The 21,729-nt window shown below is 35.6% G+C and overlaps 1 protein-coding gene across 1 annotated transcript; it reads right to left on the minus strand.

Annotated features, from left to right (window-relative positions):
- Positions 1-823: 823 nt before the first annotated feature.
- On the minus strand, positions 824-13,937 carry LOC113360434. The gene is made up of 7 exons (XM_026603943.1): positions 12,927-13,937; positions 12,481-12,823; positions 12,174-12,281; positions 11,255-11,844; positions 10,842-10,981; positions 9,215-9,345; positions 824-897 (listed from the first exon to the last, which is right to left on the minus strand). Exons 1-7 carry the CDS (start codon positions 13,935-13,937, stop codon positions 824-826), a joined length of 2,397 nt encoding a protein of 798 aa, XP_026459728.1.
- Between the last annotated feature and the right edge of the window lie 7,792 nt (positions 13,938-21,729).

Here is a 21,729-nt window from a genome sequence, read left to right on the forward strand (position 1 = left end):
CATAATAAAATTTGCTGGATAATTTGTTAATATCATACATCGTAACTGTCAAGACATCAGATATTGCATTCTCATCTGCCGAAAGTGTTGCAGGAAAATTATCCATGACTGGAAGATGCAATAAAGCAACCACATCCTCTAAAGTGATGGTAAATTCTCCCCACATGCATATAAAAGTATGAGTAGGAATACACCAGCGAGCGAGCAAAGCTACTATACCTCTCACATTATGGTAAATCAACAAATCTCCAGCTGCTTGAATAACTCGTGTCACCTGTGCACGATCCAACATGGTTCTCACATGATCATACCCAAACATATGTCTTGCCCATCCGGAGAAGTCTGTTAAAGATTTTCGGGAAAGCTTAAAGTCTATGTGTGAAGCAGCATAATGCCCTCCTTATAGATAGAATCGAATGGTTGCTCTAGGAGACACCAATTTTCTTTGAGCAATATCCATGGGATTTATAAGAAGGCAAAATGAAGAACTTGGGAGACGTTTTTCATGTCTATACTGAACCACAAAGAACTCATCAACAATGTTCGGTATATTCTTTATTCCAGGTTTTTCTTCTTCTTCGTCAATCGAGGTCCCATAAGTGCCATTCCTTGAAGTTGCATCTGTAGAGATGTCATCTTTGGAAGTATCATTTTTGGAAGTGTCATCATGGGAGTTAGTCATTCTTGCAAGGTAGTTGTGACAGATGCATAACATTTCTACTTCAGCATATCATTCATACAAAGCGTAAGATTCAACAAAACAATGAATCATGGAATGAAAATGCTCGCGTCAGCATCTACAAAAATGGTAACAATTTAACTCTTACTTGTTTATAATTTCACTAGTTATAGTGACTGTAACACGAAAATTTCGAGAATTTATTCTCTTCTTCAAATCTGCAAAGACGAACAAAAAAATCATTATTCAAAATCATAACTTGATTTTCATAAAATTGTGAGCAATTCGCATAATTTTCACCGTGTGAGCAATTTACACTGTGTGAAGATTCATTGATTTTCGTGCATACATTATTAAATCACGAGATTCATTAAAATATTATTATTTGCTTCTAACAATCGTTTAAAATCAAAATTTGGTTTTATTTAAATATTATGAATAATTCACGTAATTGTTTTAAAAAAAAAATATTACGTGAGTTAATCACTCACGCAAACCTTTAAGAAAAAAAATCGCTCGAACGAGCGTTCGTCTATCTAACAGGGGTGTTTTCTATTTTTGTAGGTCCACATATTCTGATTAAAATTTTGTTTTCGTGAAAGCTCATAAACAAAGTTTTATCATTAGACACAGGTCTATTTCATAAAAAAAATCTCCCCTAAGTTAGGGATTATTGTTCGTTTCTTAAACTAACGAATGAACGAACGTCCGTTCCTAAAACAAGGGTTTCATATGAAAAACTCACGCCTATATATGCATGTATATAAACTTTTTAGCATGAGAAAATCACGAACAACTCACGTACAGTAAAAAAAAAAGTTACCTTGGCCGTCAGGAGTTGGCCGGAACTTCGCCGAACGGTAATCGACGACGGTCGTCTCCGGTAATCGACGACGGTCTATCTCCTACTCTTGGACAAAAGTCGTATAAGTATGATAGTTTTCATACATACACATTTGCTATTTCGAGCCGAGTTTACTCGCCTATGTTTTTCTCGAAATATGTGTTGGTAAGCTTTTGCTTTAACCATTTTCATCTTTACCCGTGACGAAAGTCATGATGACGTTTCAATCTTGAAAATAGCTTTGATGACGATAGTCGATTCTTTATGTCTAACGACTATTATAACATTATTGAAGAATTTTTCAATGATTGAAATGTAGAGTTGAGATTACGTAACCAACTATGGATATAAGCATATATAGTGTGTTCGCACATTAGTGTATAAATCCATGTGCCGGAAACCAAGTGCGTGCATATGTGTGCATGCGGTATTGGTGAAGGAGACAGGTTAGGTACGCGTACTGGTGGAATTTTTCATTTCAAACTGAAAATTTCTGTTGAGTTTTCAAACTCAAGTCCGGTTGCTATGGTACACGTACCCGTACGCGTACCTAAGCTGGTTATATTTCTCAAATCGGTAGTTTCATGAACTTAAACAATAAATCAATAAGGAATGCAATCTTTGCAAACCGTGGCTATATTGTTCATGAATTGATTCAAGTGAATCAAACCGATTTTGTTTCAATTGTGTCTATGTATAAAGATCTAAGCAATTGAACAACTCTAGAACTAGTTCTTATGAGTCATTTGAACTAGTTATGAGAAAGATGAATACGGTTAATATGAAAGTGCTCATATGGCTAACCATTGGTTAACTATTTGTGAACCAACTAAGTGTACACGTTTAGATACAGTTACTCAAACCTAAATGAATACATTTCATTTGTATGTATGACAAGCTAAGTTTCAATCTAAGGATTGAAAGATATTAGCTTGGATAAATCAGGTTTTTCATCTAACGGTGAATATTGAATACTTTGTTACCAAGGTAACTTGGATTGCAAACCCTGATTGAAAACTATATAAGGGAGACGTCTAGCAACTGGAAAAACTAATCCCTACACCTCATGTGTGATACTAGTTGGTTTGCTAGAGTCGATTCTCCTTTAACCGTAGGTTTCTTCTCGAGACCCTGTCGGTTAACGAATTAAAGACTTCATTGGGATTGTGAAGCCAGACGAAACTACTTCTCTTGTAGTTGAGCGATCTGATCTTGCCATTTTCTATCGTACGAGTTCAATTGTAAGATTGGCTTGAGATTATATCTCCGATAGGGCAAGATAAAAAGGAATCACAAACATCTTCGTCTCATCGTTTGTGATTCCGCAATATCTAGTTTCGCTACTATACGATTTAGATTATTCTGAGGTGATTGATAATTCTAGGTTTTTCTTCGGGAATATAAGTCTGGGTTATCGATTGGTTCATGTTCACCTTTATTTTATCAAAAGACGGAACAAAACTTGTAGGTTTATCCGTGGGAGACAGATTTATCTATTATCGTAGTCGTTTCTGTGTGATACAGATTTGTTTATTAAAGTCTTCGACTTTGGGTCGTAGCAACTCTTGGTTGTGGGTGAGATCAGCTAAGGGAATTAAGTGCGTAGTATCCTGCTGGGATCAGAGATGTAAGGAGCGCAACTGTACCTTGAATCAGTGTGATATTGATTAGGGTTCAACTACAGTCCAAAACGAAGTTAGTTTGTAGTAGGCTAGTGTCTGTAGCGGCTTAATACAATGTGGTTTTCAATCTGGACTAGGTCCCTGGGTTTTTCTGCATTTGCGGTTTCCTCGTTAACAAATTTTCTGGTGTCTGTGTTATTTCTATTCCACATTATATTTTGTTATATAATTGAAATATCACAGGTTGTGCGTTTGTATCGATCAATTGTGAAATCCAACCTTTGGTTGTTGATTGGAAATTGATTGATCCTTGGATATTGGTCTTTGGTACCATCCAAGTTTATTATCCTTGTATTTGATAATGACTCGCAGATTTCTATTTGCTTGAGTAAAAATCAAATCAAGAGAGAGAGATATTAACTCCTCGATATACTTTTCTTTAGATTGAGTCTGACTATCTAGTTGATTCTATAGAAAGTATGTTGGAGTTAGTCCATACAGATTTCTAATCGAAAATATTGGGTGTGGTTGTTAGACCCCCGCTTTTTCACGACCAAAAATGAACGTATGATCATCCAAATCAGCAGTGCCTCGTCTCTCCGTGCTTACGAGATGACACTCTATCATACTGATAGGGTCCTTATCTAGGAATTTTCTTGTACATGACATCATTGGAGCAAATCGGAGATTTTGAAAAACGCCTTTGTACGACTAAGTTCAACTACTTATCTCGTCTACTGGAAAATCACCATCAGTGCTTACTGTGGAACATGATTGTCCCTCACTAATCAGGGGACTTAATGTTGATGGTGGATTTTTTGGAAGGGCTAAAATCGTAAAATCATGATACTGCATGGTTTTAGCCCGACTTCAGGAATGTATGTGACAATTCATGTTTTGTGATCCGTCAACTATTTTCACGGTCTCTGACTGAGCGAACGTTCCTCTCACAGCTATGATGAATATGTTTCTCGAAAGGCCTCTCAGCTGAGCTTTCGATGCTTCACACATTTCATCATCACCTCTACATATAATCAAAATGATCGGGCGACTCCTAGACATATTGCATGCTAGTATAGAGCATAACGCCTTCAGGACGTCACGCTGCTCGTTGTTCCCTGACTGCGTAGAGATACCATGTATAAAATCTCTTAATGATCGGGAGGCTCCTAGACATATTGTATGCTAGTATAGAGCCTAACGTCTTCAGGACGTCACGCTATTCATTGTTCCCTGACTATACACCCCCTCAGAACGAGTATGATGCTTAAATTATCTCATATCTCAATTCTGCAAATAGGTTAATTCTAGCGTGTCATTCATCAACTGAATTCCTAGAAAATAATCTATTCAATCTCATTACTCTGTTTCATGGCTGATCCTCGGCTGGATTCCATGGATTAGTAATAGATACTCAACTCATTTTATAACTCCGTTTCATGAATTATTCTCAACTGAATTTCATCAATTAGTAATAAATATTCACCGATCGGGCGTCTGGGCCACCACCGAGTAAGCCCCGAGAAAATGGTGCGAGGGTACTTAGAAAATAATGCACAAATGAGCACCCGAACGCACGAACGAGCATTCAAAAATATGGACGAACGAGGAAACCTATGCAAAATAGGGGAGAAAATAATATTAATAAAATAACAAAATAGGCGCCTAGGGGACCGGGCCCACCGGCCGGCCTGCCGGTCATGCCGCGGTGACCGTCCCCACGCCTCTCCATTATTTTATTATTTTTCCTAATCTCATGAAAACTCCTTCATTCGAGAAAATTTCCTTGCTTGAGCGATGAAAATGCGGGGGTCTAACAACCACTCCCAACAATTCGTTTGGCAATCTGAGAGGACTTACTCCAGTACACTTTCTAGAGAATCAACTAGACAGTCAGACTCAATCTAGAATAAAGTATATCAAAGAGTTTAATATCTCTAACTCTTAATTCAATCCGCAATCAGCAAATAGAAATCTGCGAGCCCGATTGAATATAAGAGGAAGTGCTTGAACGGTACCAAAGACTAATGTTCAAGTGTCAATCAATGTAAATCAACAACCCAAGGTTGGATATTCTAATTGATTGATCTTAACGCACAACCTGTGATATTTCAATTATATAACAAAATATAATACGGAAAGGAAATAACACAGACACCAGAATTTTGTAACGAGGAAACCGTAAATGCAGAAAAACCCGGGACCTAGTCCAGATTGAACACCACACTGTATTAAGCCGCTACAGACACTAGCCTACTACCAATTAACTTCAGACTGGACAGTAGTTGAACCTTAATAAATCTCACGATGATTCAAGTACAATTGCGCTCCTTACGTCTCTGATCCACCAGGATACTACGCACTTGATTCCCTTAGTTGATCTCACCCACAACCAAGAGTTGCTACGACCCAAAGTCGAAGACTTGATAGACAAATCTATCTCACACAAAAAAGTCTATAGGATTGAATAAATCTGTCTCCCACAGAAATACCCAAGAGTTTTTGTTCTGTCTTTTGATAAATCAAGGTGAACAGGAACCAATTGATAAACCAGATTTATATTCCCGAAGAACACCTTAGTATTATCAATCACCTCACAATAAACTTAATCGACTAGCGAAACCAGTTATTGTGGAATCACAAATGATGAGACGAAGGTGTTTGTGATTACTTTTCTATCTTGCATATCGGAGATATAAAATCTCGAGCCAATTATTTCAATTGTACTCAACACGATAAAAACAACAAGATCAGATCACGCAACTACAAAGATAATAGTTGGGTATGGCTTCACAATCCCAATGAAGTCTTCAAGTCGTTAACCTACAGGGTCTCAAGAAAAAACCTAAGATTAAAGGAGAATCGACTCTAGTTATGCAACTAGTAACACACAGGAGGTGTGGGTATTAAGTTTCCCAGTTGCTAGAGTTCTCCTTTATATAGTTTTCAAATCAGGGTTTGCAATCCAAGTTATCTTGGTAATAAAGCATTCAATAATCACCGTTAGATGAAAAACCTGATTCAACCAAGCTAATATCTTTCAACCGTTAGATCGAACTTATCTTGTGACACAAAAATGAAATGTACCCTCATTTAGGTTTATGTAACCGTACCTAAACGTGTACACCATGTTGGTTCACAAATAGTTAACCAAGGTTAGCCATATGATTACTCTCATATCAACCTTATTCATCTCAACCATAACTAGTTCAAATGACTCAAATGAAACTAGTTAAAGAGTTGTTCAATTGTTATAGAAAACACAATTGAAACCAAATCGGTTTGAATCACTTGAATCAATCATGAACGTTATAGCCACGGTTTGCAAAAATTGCATTCCTTATGATTTAAATGTTTAAGTTCATGAACTGACCGATTTGACAAAGTAACCAGCTTAAGTATGCGTTCGGGTATGCGTACTTAAGCAACCGGATTTGAGTTTGTTAAGTTTCCAAACTCAGCAGAAATTTTCGGTTCGAAAAATTCCGCCAGTATGCATACGGGTACACATACTTAAGGTAACTAGTTTAGGAGTTTGTAATTCCCAAACTCAGCAGATATTTTCGGTTCGAAAACTTCCGCCAGTATGCATACGGGTACGCATACTTATCTTGTCTCCTTCACCAATTTGGTATACACACATATGCATACACTTGGTTCCCGGTTTGTGTATTTATACACTAATGTGCGAACACACTATCAACTCTTTATTTCAATCATTGAAAAATTCTTCTATAATGACAGTAGCCGTTTTCATACACTATTATCATCAAAGCAATTTTCAAGATATTGAAATAATCATTATCGAAACATTTCAATCCTACATCAAATGATTGTATCACATAAACCATGTAAGATGTTACTCGGCAATTTTCTCATGATATAAGATGAACTTGGTCGGAGCGAAAGCTTACCAACACATATTTCGAGAAATATGTAAGCGAGGAATACTCAGCTCGAAATCTCAAATGTGTATAAAGAAAACTATATCTTAACACGACTTATGTCTCAATATAGGAGATAGTAGAAATAGACTTTCCAAGTGATAGATGAGTTCAAGTCTCCACATACCTTTTGTCGAAGAAGTTCCACAAGCTCCCCTTAGTAGTTCTTCTTCTTCAAATGATGAACTCTGTGAAATCTAAGCTCAACTACACTATCTATGTCCTAGTCGGAGACATCTATAAATCAAGACTTATAGTTTTGATAACTAACATTGACAAACATGCTTGAGATAGAAACGCATGCGAGTTCGACCGAGCAGTGCTCTAACAATCTCTCCCTTTGTCAATTTTAGTGACAAAACTATCAATACATATGGATTACAAAATAGATAGAAATTGTAGCTTCTCATCCAAATGCTTGATCTCCTTGGCATCTTTAACGCGACTCGAAATCTTCGTCACTTCCAAGTACTCCATGATACTAAAGGTTGTAAGTTTAGCATCACAGTTGTTAAAGATCTATAGCGATAACAAAGAGAAAAAAAAATGCTCTCAGTCATTGTTATACAATGTCGTAGCATTATTACACAGCATTAAAGTCCAATTGTATCGCAACTTTGACAACAATACTATGGTGATATGTATCACTCCCCCTTAGTCAATACTTCGTCTCAACATGAAAACCACTCCCCCTTATATAATGATCTGTAAACCATATGTATTTGTAGTATCACAGTACACATTAATTCCCCCCCCCCCTTTTTGTCAATATAAATTGGCAAAGGTACGAAATCCTCATGAAATTTTCACAGAGATAGTTCAGACCAAAAGAGAACACTATATCAACTTATTTAGACGCCATCATAAAGCCGAAGATAAATGCATTCATCAAGGAGTTTATAAAGATACAAGATAACCCCTATCATTTTTCACAGCCGCACTCCCCATAAATATTTGGCAATTAAGCACAAGTTCAAAATGAACTCTCCCCCATAAAATGTCATTCCCGAAAGAACAACAAAGGCGACCTTACTTTCACAAGAAAAGAAGGATTTCTTTGGACAAAATCAAATCACATGAAAACATGAATTTGAATCCAAAGTATTCAATTGAATTATCCATAAAAGAGTTCATGATTAATCCAATCGAAATGCACAATTAAATTAATCACAAGAAAACTCATAATTAATTTAATCGGAATTGCACAACTAAATTAACCACAAAGAGTGATCAATTCAATTAGTCATGCTCGACATAAGAGAACTTACGGAGCAACAACTAAAATAACCAAAAGAGAATGATCAATTTAGTTGGTCATGCTCAAACATAAGGAACCTTACAGATCAACACAGTATATGCACAAAGATGTGGATCGGAGATCGACCAATACTGTGGAATAGACAAGGATTCATTCTATTTTCCATCACTATTTGCACAATGACATATAATAAACTTAATCCTTGTAAACAAAAGTTTTATCCTTTCTTCCATCAAAACAGTGACATAAAAGGCTTTAACTTTTGTAATGTCAAAAGTTCATTCTGTCTTCTATCAATACATTCATACCGACATAATAGAGATAACTTTTGAATAAGTATGGGACAGTTACAAGTTCACGGACGTAAAAAACATATCCCATAACAATTTGCAACATATAAAATCACAAATATTAAAATTGCAAAAAATCATCTTCCAAACTTAGAATTTAAATAAATAAATCTAAAAACATCGAAGATGAAAATTGTTGGACATAGCTATATGTACTCACAATAATGGTTATTCCAAACCCTAGTTATTCTTCAAAAACAAGAAATAAAATCTTTAAAAGAAGATTTACTAGACATTGTAGAGCTTTCTCAGGGCATATACATAGAATTCCTTCTCATTATTGAAAAAGCTATTGATAATGGGATCATTCAACTCCTCCAAATCTTCAAAAATATCAGTTAACTCACTAAGTTCTTTTTTCAGTTCATGCAGAGTGTTCTTTGTTAGAGACAACATTTGTTCATAGTGAGAGATATCTCTTAAAGAAGAAATGATTCGAGATTTTAAACCATTTCTTTTCCTGATGAAATCCTCCACCATAGCCCTAAAACAGACAATATGCAGTTAGAGGAAGAACCTGGATCATCAGTCGTGTTTTTCGCCTTCCTTTTTCTTGAAGAAGCAATTCCTTCACACATATACATATTAACTGCTTCTACAACATCTCTTTTCGTGGCACCGCTAGTTATAGGGGCCATGAGACTGTAACTTTAGAATAGAAGGTAAAGAACAGTGATATTCACAAATGAACATAAATAGACTTCAGGATAGCAAAACCCTAAAGGACCTTGAAAAAGTCTCCACGCTTCGTGATCCATTATCAATCTTAACAATAAAATATTTACTTGCTCAATATGGAACAGAAAAATCAACAAAAGATTTACAAGACTTGAATCAACCTTGAAGTAATCCTTATTTTTCAAGTCCAAAATAAGGATACGATTTATTACTATGGTTTAGATAGTAATAGAGTGAACATAGTGTTCACATCTTGTGTCACCGGGTGACATTTCAAGGTTTGTTGAGTAGACGGACTTACCTCGTCTGCCTCTGATTCTTTTGGATATCTTCTTGTACCTAGACGTCTCTAACTGATTCTCTATAGTTAGATTCATCGTTTGCACGTCATCTTGAAGTTTGGTAATTCTTTTACAGTTCCTCTTGAATCTCTAACACTTACTCTGGACATGGCTTGTACTTCCACAAAAAGAGCAGAGCAAAGAGGATTTGCTTTGTATATTTGAAACATGTTTATCACAACGCTCGGGTTTGATTGATCCAAAGATGGTTGGAATACCCGAGTTTGTTGTGCTTACAGTCTTCCCTTTGAACCCTAAACCTTGTGTGTTTCCGAAAGCCTTTTGATCGAATAACATTGCTAAAATTTTGTCTAAGCTTCCTGACAACCTTTGCAGGTCACACTTGAGAGAATTGATCTCTTATTCCTTTAGTAATAGGGTTCTGGTGAATTCATCATTAAGACGGTCATTCTCAAGAGATTTTTTTTTTTTTGCCAAGTAATAATTTTATTGATAACCAAAAGAACGAAAGGTTACAAGATTACAAAAAAGTTTCAAAACAAGAACAAAATAAAAACAAAGAATTACAGACTAAATTCTCCCATAGTACTTTTTCTTTTCATTTTCCAGATTTACAAGGAGGGGAGGTTTACTAGTGTAAATTTGTTGTTCTCCTCTCTATAAGTTTGCTCCCCTTTTTGCTAAGTCATTAGCAGAAAAGTTCACTTCCCTGTAGTTATGAACAAAGTCCCATTTACTAACAGAATTGCAGATTTTCTCCCATCTAGATATTGCAAGCCAAGGAACTTTTGCATTTTTGAATGATGCTATTGCTGCTTTTGAATCAGAGATGAATAGAAGAATTATGAAACCATTATGGATTGCCCATTCACCTGCACATAAGACTGCCATAATTTCTGCAAAGAAATTTGTTGAAACCCCCAGACCTCCTTAAATGGCTATTACTACTTCTCCTTTAGCATTTCTAGCTATAACACCATATCCTGAGTAGCATGGATTCCCTCTTGAAGCTCCATCACAACATAGAAGTAGTTGATTTTTCTGTGGTAGCTTGAAATAAATTTCTTGAACAATACAAGTTTTGACCTTTCTGCATTTCATACCAAAGCATTTTAATATTTGCATATCATAAGTTGTATTCCGCATAAATTTCTTCATTCTTACTTCACATCTGCAGTAAGCTTCAAGATTCTTGTCTTTATGTTATGTTCATTGAATACTTCATCCTCATACACACTTTTATTTCTTTGAAACCACAATTCTTTGAAAGCTATAAATGCAGCATTTTCTCCAAATTTCACCCACTGCAGGAATTTTATGTTTTGCAGAGCTAAAAACTTCTTCAAAAGATCTTGGGTTTTTGAAACTGAACATCCCTCCTAACCAGTTCCATATTATCTCATTATAGTTGCATTTCCACAGTATATGCTCTAGAGATTCCTCATTTGTTTTACAAAAACAACATCTTGAAGCTAATTGGAATTTTCTGGTTTTCATTTTTCATCTTTGGGGAAATTGTTTCTAATAATTTTCCAAATATTACTTGAAACACTAGGGTGTACTGAGTGATTCCATACCTGAGATGACCAACTCACTTTAGGATACTTTGTTCTGATACATTCCACAACAGAAGAGATAGTGAATTCCCCAGTAATTGTGCCACTCCATATTATTTTGTCTTCCACCATATTGATCACAGGTAGCTCATTAACTGATACCATTTCCAATAATTCAGTAGGCATAACCCATTCTCCTTCAATTATTAAATTTTCAACTTTCATATTAGGGAATTGATTAATATATGCATTTTCTGGATATAATTCACACAATGGTTTTTCTTTTATCCATATATCATACCAAACTGATACATTTGCACCATTACCCACTATCCATCTTGTAAAATTCTTTACATCTTCTGAAATCCATTTCATTCCTGGAAGTATATAAGATTTTTTATAGTACCCAATCCATTCACCATTCTTGGTTAAGAATTTTTCTTGAAAGTATCTTGCCCATTCTTCTTTACTATTCAACATTTTCCGCCAAAGCTTCATAAGGAGTGGTTTATTCATGATTTCCAATCTTCTCAGACCAAGACCTCCTTCTTCAAATGGAGAACATACCTTGTCCCATTTTAGTGTAATACTCTTTCTTTTTGCAGGATCTCCTGACCATAAATTTTTTTTTTTATAATTTGTTCACATTTCTTTAGAACTCTTTGTGGTCATTTATATACTGACATACTGTAGACGAGAATGCTACGGAGCACATGTTTGACTAATATCAATCTTTCTTGAAATGATAAAAGCTTATCCATCCATCCAGCTAAGCTTGCTTGTATTTGTTCTACACAATTCTAAATATGTTGAGATTTGATTCTTCATGGTGTTAGCATAACACCTAAGTAGTTGTATGGAAATGTAAAGAGAGGCATTCTGCATTCATTAGCAATGTGTTGCTTTCTCAGATCACTAGTTCCACCAATGAAACATTTACTTTTTGCAAGATTAAAGATTTGACCTGATGCATCTTCATAATCTTTGAGCAGTGCTGCTATCTTTTTAACATTTCTCTTGTCACCATTGCATAACAAAAACATGTCATCTGCAAAAAAAAAAAAATATGGGATAGTTGTACACCATTTCTTGATATCATAGGTTGGAGATGTCTTGACTGAATCATTCTGGTTGTACACCATTTCTTGATATCATAGGTTGGAGATGTCTTGACTGAATCATTATTGATATTGCTCTGCTCAATAAGTCTTCAGCTATTACAAATAGAAGAGGTGATAAGGGGTCACCTTGTCTGATTCCCCTCCCTACTTGAAAGTACCCCGCAGGATCACCATTCAACAGAACTGATATTCTTGCAGATTTCAGCAAGGTATGAAGCCAAGTGATTCCTTTTTCTGAAAAGCCAAAATTCCTCATTACTTGAAGTAAGAACTCCCAACTGAGTGAATCATAAGCTTGAGAAATATCCAGCTTTATGCCCAAGTTTCCACCTCTTCTTTTAATTTCAAGTTCATTCACCAATTCTGAAGCAAGAACAATTTGTTCTTGTATGTTTCTACCTTTTATGAATGCACCTTGTTGAGGTGATACTATTTTTTGTATTAAACTTCCAAATCTTGAGGATATAATCTTTGTAATCACTTTAAAACTGAAGTTCATTAAACCAATTGGTCTAAATTGTCCAGTTTGTTTTTGCATTCTTGACTTTTGGAAGAAGTAATAAAAAATTTACATTAAATCCTTGTGGGATGAATCCACCTCTCCAGCAATACTTAATAGCTTTTGTTAAGTCCTTTCCCATTATTTTCCAAGCATATCTATAAAACCACCCTGCAAAACCATCTGGTCCAGGGGCACTATCTGGATCAAGATCAAATACTGCGTTTTTCACTTCTTCATCAGATGCAATAGCATCTAAGAACATATTTTCTTCTTCACTCACCAATTGTGGTATGTCTTGAAAAAATTCTTGATTATATCTTACTTCTTGAAATTTAAATTTCTCTTCAAAATGGTTGATAAGAATATCAGCAATCTTCTGTTGATCAACTACTATATTCCCATTTTCATCTTCCAGTTCAACTATTGCATTCTGAGTTTGTCTTAGTTTCATGTTTATATGAAAGAAATTTGAATTTGAAGCTCCTTCTTTCAACCACTTAACTCTTGATTTCTGTTGGTTTATTTCTTTTTGTTGCTCAATAAGAACCTCCTGCTTTCCTCTTGCTGTAACTAAATTATTCAAAAGAACTGTATTCTCAGGATTTTTGTTAGACAACAATGTAGCTTGCAATACTTGTTCCTCAGCTTGCTTCAATTTTTTTATAACATCCCCAAAGGTGTTCCAATTCCACAACTGTATCTCTTTCTTTAAGATTTTTAATTTACTCATGAAGATAAAGATTGGATTACCTTTAATCATTGTATTCCAAGAAGCTTGAATTTGCTGCAAGAAGTCAGGATGAGATTTCCAAACCTTTAATGCTCTAAAAGGAATATTCTTAGGTTTTGGAATATCAACATTTGCTCCATAAAGTATTCCATGATCTGAGATGCTTCTTACTCCAACTTTGTAACCCCGACTAGGATATAATTCCAGCCATTTATCATTAAGAACTGCGCTATCTAGATTGCAAAGTATTCTCTTTTTTCCTGCTCTGTTATTGCACCAAGAGAACTCCAAACCATATTTTGGAGCTTGAATGAGTCCACAATTATTCAAACATTCGTTGAATTCTCTCATGGATATTTTCAGAGGACTGAGACCTCATTTTTTTTCTTCTATACTTTTTAATGTGTTGAAATCTCCAATGACAAGCCATGGTTTATTTATGGTACTTACACTCTCCATTTCTTGCCGTAGTTCTCTTCTGTTTATTGTGAGTGTGTCAGCATGAACACCAGTAATTACAGCATCACCAACTTCCATTGTTATTGCTTGTTTAATACTTGATAAAATCTTTGGAGTATTTATTGAAGATCTCCATAGAATCCAAATATTTCCTTTATTTCCATCACAAGAATTATGAATAAGATTATAATGCATACCTTGGAGCCTTAGTTTTTTGATGAATTCTGAAGAAGCCCATACTTTTGGTTCAGCTAAAATAACTAAAGAAGGACAAAAAGATTTATTTGTATTTGGCCTTTGTTCTCCTCAGGCCCCTTAAGTTCCAATATAGAACTTTCATTTAGAAGGAGGATGAGAAGATAAGGTACTTCTCTTACCTTGTCCATTTTTACTAAAATTTGCATTTAAGTTGGTAGCCTGAGTTCTTGTTGTCACATTTTGCTTTTTTCCAACTTTTGGTCTTACTTGAATAAAATCATCTCCATTCTTAGAACCAGAAGTAGTTGCAGTAGAATTATTAGAATGAAGTGATGCACAATCAGTATGCTTCTCATGAACACAGACTTTATCTTTATTTGAATTAACATTTGAAGCACCATTATGAATTTGTATTACTGGAGATCCAATAGGAGGTTGAATGTTTACCACATTTTTTATTGGTGGAGCACTTGAAACCATTGTAATTATTTTATCCACAGAAAGGTTTGGAAATTCTTCATGTGAATTAATTGAACCCCTGAATTCCTCAGTCTGGTTTTGCAAAATATGAAATCTTCCAGATGATGTATCACCTTGAATATGAGGAATTATTGCATCAACTGCATCATTATCACTTAAGATATGATCCTTAATATGATAAATTATATGCTCTACTTCTTTCTCAGCTTGAGGAAAACATATATCAAACCCATTTTGATTTTGAACAACCTTTCTCCTCCATTGTTTCTTTGGCTTCTCAATCATAACTTCATCTTGTTTTCAGAACATTCACTTCTTTTGACTCTGCATTCAGCAGTTAAGTGACCCACTATTGAGCAGTGATTACAAAATTTAGGCTTCTTCAAAATTTGAATTGCTTGTTCAAATTTCCCATACTTGTATTCTACAACTACTTTTCTTGGAATATACTTTGCAAAATTAACTTCAACTAAAACATTGGCATAATATCCAATTTCTCTCTTTAAAGTGACTTCATCTACCTTGATAGCTCTCCCAAATTTATTACCCATCTGTAGAAGGATACTTTCTTTCCAATATTCAATACTTCAACCAGGAAATGTAACCCATACAAAAGCTGAAGAAGTTTTCTGTGATTCAGGATTGAAATTAGGTTCCCATGGGCGGAGTTTCAAAGTTTGTTCTTCCACCATCCATAGACCCTGCCAAATAAGGTTTCTATCTTCTTCATTACCTAACTTGATGATAAAAAAACCTTTTCCCAGAGGAATAAATTGCAGAGATCCTTTAATAGCCCATTGTTTTTTAACGAGTTAGCTGCAATATTCATCTTCAATTTAACAAAATAGAGTCTCCCAATCAAGCTAAATTTCCATTCATTTAAACTTTCTTCAATAACCTCATCAGGGATAAACATAGAAGGAGGATCCTCAGGATTCATTGATGAAGAAGCAAAATCAGAACTCAATTTTTTTGAAGTAGATCGAAAACCAGATCCACTAGAATTTAATTATTCAGACATAATAAGATGAGTAAAGACCTTTAAATTCAACACCAATCATCTGATTTAATGGAAAATCACCTGAATTAATACGGAAATCAGATCAGAATCCAAGAATTCCACAAATTTAATGAACGAGTCGTCACGATTTTTGTCGCCGATTCGTCGCCGATTCGCAGAGCTCTAACCAGTTACATTACCATACCAAACAAAAGGGGTCAAATTCTCAAGAGATTTCACCTGTAGTGATGACTCAAGTTTATTCAACAATTCTTTTAGTTGAATATTTTCCTGGTGAATTTCTTCAAACTTATCCAGAAATTCTAGGATCTCAGTCTCAGATTCGCATTCCAAACTGGAGTTTGAATCACAAGAAACTTCTGATGAAAAGGCTGAACTTTCCGTACACACTGCAGTAGTATGTAACCCACTATGACACTGAGATTTTTCTTGACTTGAATCATCAGAAGCAATAGAGAGAGAAGATAATCTCTCTCATCTTTTTCTTTTCATTACCATATCCTTGATATTTTGTGTTATCAGTGATTTATTAAAATCAACATGACTAGAACAGCATTCATTAGCCCATGACAAATTAGAGGCTTTGCTTGGAACGACTACAACATTGAATGCAGAAGTTCTGATTGTACCCTGATCAAGATCGAGTAATTTACTCTTTCCCACAAGAGTACTTTTGGAAAGAGTATCAAGGTTATTTCCTTCAACAATGGCATGCTTCTTAGAATCGTATCTAGATGGCAACGATCTAAGAATTTTCATCACAATGTCCTTTTCAGGAATAGTCTTACCCAATGCAAAAGATGCATTAACAATTTCATACACTTTGTGATTAAACTCATCAAATGAATCTTCATCTGGTATACGAAGGCTTTCCCAATCGTAATTAAGGTTTTGAAGCATAGCTTCCATTTCACTGGTATTTCCTTCGAATACGGTTTCTAAGATGTCGTAGACATCTTTAGACCGAGTACACATAGTCACATGGTGCTGAAGATCTAGGGTAATGGCATGTATGATGGCATTCAAACCGTCAGATTTTTGCTTTGCAGCAAGTATCTCTGCAGCATCATATGCACCAATGTTCTTTGGAACGGTTGCATTGCCTATTGCCACAACGAGAGCCTCATAGCCATTAACTACATAAACCCATCATAGCCATTAAATACATAAACCCATGATTGAAAATCACGCGCTTAAAGAAAGGCACGCATAATAATTTTCCACCATAAGTAATTTGATCCATCGAAGACTGGTGGTACGTTTATAGATATAACACCTTTGTCCATATTAGATCGTGACAAACACAGACTTGTAAGGTCTTTAATGTGTTTGCCTGTTATGATACCAATTTAAAATGCGAGGGTCTAACAACCACACCCAACAATATTTCATTTTGAAATCTGAGAGGACTTACTCCAATACACTTTCTAGAGAATCAACTAGACAGTCAGACTCAATCTAGCATAAAGTATATCAAAGAGTTTAATATCTCTAACTCTTAACTCAATCCGCAATCAACAAATAGAAATCTGCGAGCCCGATTCAATATAAGAGGAAGTACTTGAACGGTACCAAAGACCAATGTTCAAGTGTCAATCAATGTAAATAAACAACCCAAGGTTGGATATTCTAATTGATTAATCTTAACCCACAACCTGTGATATTTCAATTATATAACAAAATATAATGCGGAAAAGAAATAACACAGACACCAGAATTTTGTTAACGAGGAAAACACAAATGCAGAAAAACCGCGGGACCTAGTCCAGATTGTACACCACACTGTATTAAGCCGCTACAGACACTAGCCTACTACCAATTAACTTCGGACTGGACTGTAGTTGAACCCTAATCAATCTCACACTGATTCAAGGTACAGTTGCGCTCCTTACATCTCTGATCCCAGCAGCATACTGCGCACTTGATTCCCTTAGTTGATCTCACCCACAACCAAGAGTTGCTACGACCCAAAGTCGAAGACTTGATAGACAAATCTATCTCACACAGAAAAGTTTATATGATTGAATAAATCTGTCCCCCACAGAAATACCCAAGAGTTTTTGTTCCGTCTTTTGATAAATCAAGGTGAACATGAACCAATTGATAAACCAGACTTATATTCCCGAATAACAACCTAGTATTATCAATCACCTCACAATAAACTTAATCGACTAGCGAAATAAGTTATTGTGGAATCACAAACGATGAGACGAAGGTGTTTGTGATTACTTTTCTATCTTGCCTATCAGAGATATAAAATATCGAGCCAATTATTTCAATTGTACTCGACACGATAAAAACAACAAGATCATATCACGCAACTACAAAGATAATAGTTGGGTCTGGATTCACAATCCCAATGAAGTCTACAAGTCGCTAACCTACAGGGTCTCGAGAAGAAACCTAAGGTTAAAGGAGAATCGACTCTAGTTATGCAACTAGTAACACACATGAGGTGTGGGGATTAGGTTTCCCAGTTGCTAGAGTTCTCTTTTATACAGTTTTCAAATCAGGGTTTGCAATCCAGGTTACCTTGGTAACAAAGTATTCAATAATCATCGTTAGATGAAAAACTGATTCAACCAAGATAATATCTTTCAACCGTTATATCGAACTTATCTTGTTACACATAAATGAAATGTACCCTCATTTAGGTTTATGTAACCGTACCTAAATGTGTACACCATGTTGGTTCACAAATAGTTAACCAAGGTTAGCCATATGATTACTCTCATATCAACCTTATTCATCTCAACCATAACTAGTTCAAATGACTCAAATGAAACTAGTTAAAGATTTTTGCAATTGTTATAGAAAACACAATTGAAACCAAATCGGTTTGATTCACTTGAATCAATCATGAACATTATAGCCACGGTTTGCAAAGATTGCATTCCTTATGATTTAAATGTTTAAGTTCATGAATTGATCGATTTTACAAAGTAACCAGCTTAAGTATGCGTACTTAAGCAACTGGATTTGAGTTTGTTAATTTTCCAAACTCAGCAGAAATTTTCGGTTTGAAAACTTCCGCCAGTATGCGTACGAGTACACATACTTAAGGTGACTAGTTTAGATGTTTGTAATTCCCAAACTCAGCAGATATTTTCGGTTCGAAAACTTCAGCCAGTATGCATACGGGTATGCATACTTATCTTGTCTCCTTCACCAATTTGGCATACACACATGCATACACTTGGTTCCCGGTTTGTGGATTTATACACTAATGTGCGAACACACTATATATGCTTATATCCAAACATGGTTACATTCTCAACTCTTTATTTCAATCATTGAAACGTTCTTCTATAATGACAATAGCCGTTTTCACACACTGTTAGCATCAAAGCAATTTTAAAGATATTGAGATAATCATTATCGAAACATTCCAAGCCTACATAAAATGATTGTATCACACAAAACGATGTAAGATGTTACTCGGCAATTTTCTCATGATATAAGATGAACTTGGTTGAAGCGAAAGCTTACCAACACATAAGCGAGATATACTCAGCTCGAAATCTCAAATGTGTATAGAGAAAACTATATCTTAACACGACTTATTCTCAATATAGGAGATAGTAGAAATAGACTTTTCAAGTGATAGATGAGTTCAATTCTCCACATACCTTTTGTCGAAGAAGTTCCACAAGCTCCCCTTAGTATTTCTTCGTCTTCAAATGATGAACTCTGTGAAATCTAAGCTCAGCTACACTATCTATGTCCTAGTCCGAGACATCTATAAATAGGCTAGAAATCAAGACTTATAGTTTTGATCACTAACATTGACAGACATGTTTGAGATAGCAACGCATGCGAGTTCGACCGAGCAGTGCTCTAACAAGCGAAACTCCTAGTTTCTCCATATATTCCTTCAAACGGGGAAAAAATAGTAAAAAAAATAGGAAAAGGTGTCACGGGGCCAGGCCACCTAGCCGGACGGCCATAACCTAGTCGTGACCGGTCCCACACCTTACAATTTCTTATTTTATCATATTATTATTTCCTTCATCTCATGAAACTCCTTCGTTTGAGCAAAAACCCTAGTTTTTCAATATTTTCTCAAATATTGCTCAAACAATGAAAAAGCCCAAAATTCAAATGGTCACCTGACCAACTAGGCTTCTCACGTCAAAAATTAAAATATTGTTATTTTAATATTCTCATTGGTCGCACGGGCAAAGTTCTACTTTCTCATTCGAGCAAAATCGAGAGTTTCAATCAAGATCAAATTTTTCTGAAAATCCAAAATATTGCTCAAACGCGCACCAAAAAATACTAAAACTCTCGGTACTGAGACACGGACAGTATGGTGACATGGGGATGCCACCTTGACCGACCAAGGTCGTCCCTTAGGCTTGTAAGGAGCCGGTCCCATACTTTTTCATAATTTTTGACCTAATTAGCTCTCAACAGTTCATATTGGGTCCAAACTCTTTCCAACCAACTTGGAATTTTCTCAATCGACCACCAGTCCCACGACCTCCAAGGGATGGTCCTCATCTCTCTATAATTAGGTTTTATCATCAATATTCAGTAATTTATGAGCAATATTTGCTCAGACGAGCAATATTTTCTCAAACGAGGAATATTGATTTAACTATCAATATTAAGTAATTTTACTCAGACGAGCAATATTTGTTCAGAGTATTAATATTGGTTCAACTATCAATATTCAACAATTCATCATACGAGAAATATTTGCTCAGACTATCAATATCCATCATGTTGATTTAATTATCAACATCATTCATTCGAGAACTATATGTCCCAGCAGACATGTTCAACCCATGAATCCTCGAGCATTCGGAAATCATGCTCGACTAAACAATACTTAAACTCATCGTTTAATCAAGTCAACAACTGAATATTAAATACACGCCTGCCTTGCAGACTCCGCGTTCGTGAGACATCAATCATGTCAATGGGGGATATTAATTAGGGTTTTGGTCTGGCGGCCTACGGCACATTTTTTATCCAGGATGAGAAATGTGAGTAATTCGTGCAAGCAATTAAGGGAGTTAGCAAAGTAGTTGGTGGAAAATCAACCAAGTCTCTGCACGACCTGGAACTGGTTTAACCACGATTTCCACTTTCCCACTCTTTCGCTCGAGCAACCGTCACACTTACTGGAGATCAATGTGTCTACATTCTAGCAATATAAATAAGTTTCTGAATCCACGATTCAGGACAACTCGTAACAGACAGACAACATTATCGTCTAACCAAGAATCATCATATGACCAACAATCTCTCTCAATTGAGCAGAATTCAAACTTATTCTTCATTTGCAGAAACCTATAACACATTCATAATCCTTGATCATCATTGATCTCACACACTTCTCAACTTCCCTCCTACAGATCAAACCCTCTTCCCTCTTTATGACCAAATTGACTCTGGAACGACCATTTCTTGGTTTAGGCCGGAGTCCTACAGATTGATCTCTCGAACTCAAAGCACTCTCGTGCAGTGCATTTGTCTGAGGTTAGGCAGTTTTCTCGGTTGAGGAGTCTCCGTCTGCATGGTCGTTCCCTATTTCCTAAAAAACCAGCAAATTATTTTTCCCCATCAACAATAACAATCTTAGAAAATTGCACTTAAACCCTAATTGAACCCTTTCTTCAAAACTGCGACAACTGCTTTCTCAAAACCTTAACCTATCCTTCAATCCGTCAATCGATGAAACCCGCCACAACCATGCACAAACACTTGATGCAATCTTCGAAATTACCCTCAAATACCCTAAAGGAATACTTTCTTCAAAACACCGACAACTTCTTACTCGAAAACCTTAATCTTACTTAAATCGACGAAACCCTAAACTAACACAAAACAATTAAGGTAATATTATAAACTCTGTATAGATGAATCACCAACAGAAAACGTACTATTTAATATTTATCTCTCGAAAGATTGAAGTATTTAGTTTATTTTTATTTTATTTTTCTTATTTTTTTGTTCTTTTTTACGCCTTTTGGTATT

Source organism: Papaver somniferum, chromosome 3 (assembly GCF_003573695.1).
Source record: "Papaver somniferum cultivar HN1 chromosome 3, ASM357369v1, whole genome shotgun sequence".
NCBI lineage: Eukaryota > Viridiplantae > Streptophyta > Magnoliopsida > Ranunculales > Papaveraceae > Papaver > Papaver somniferum.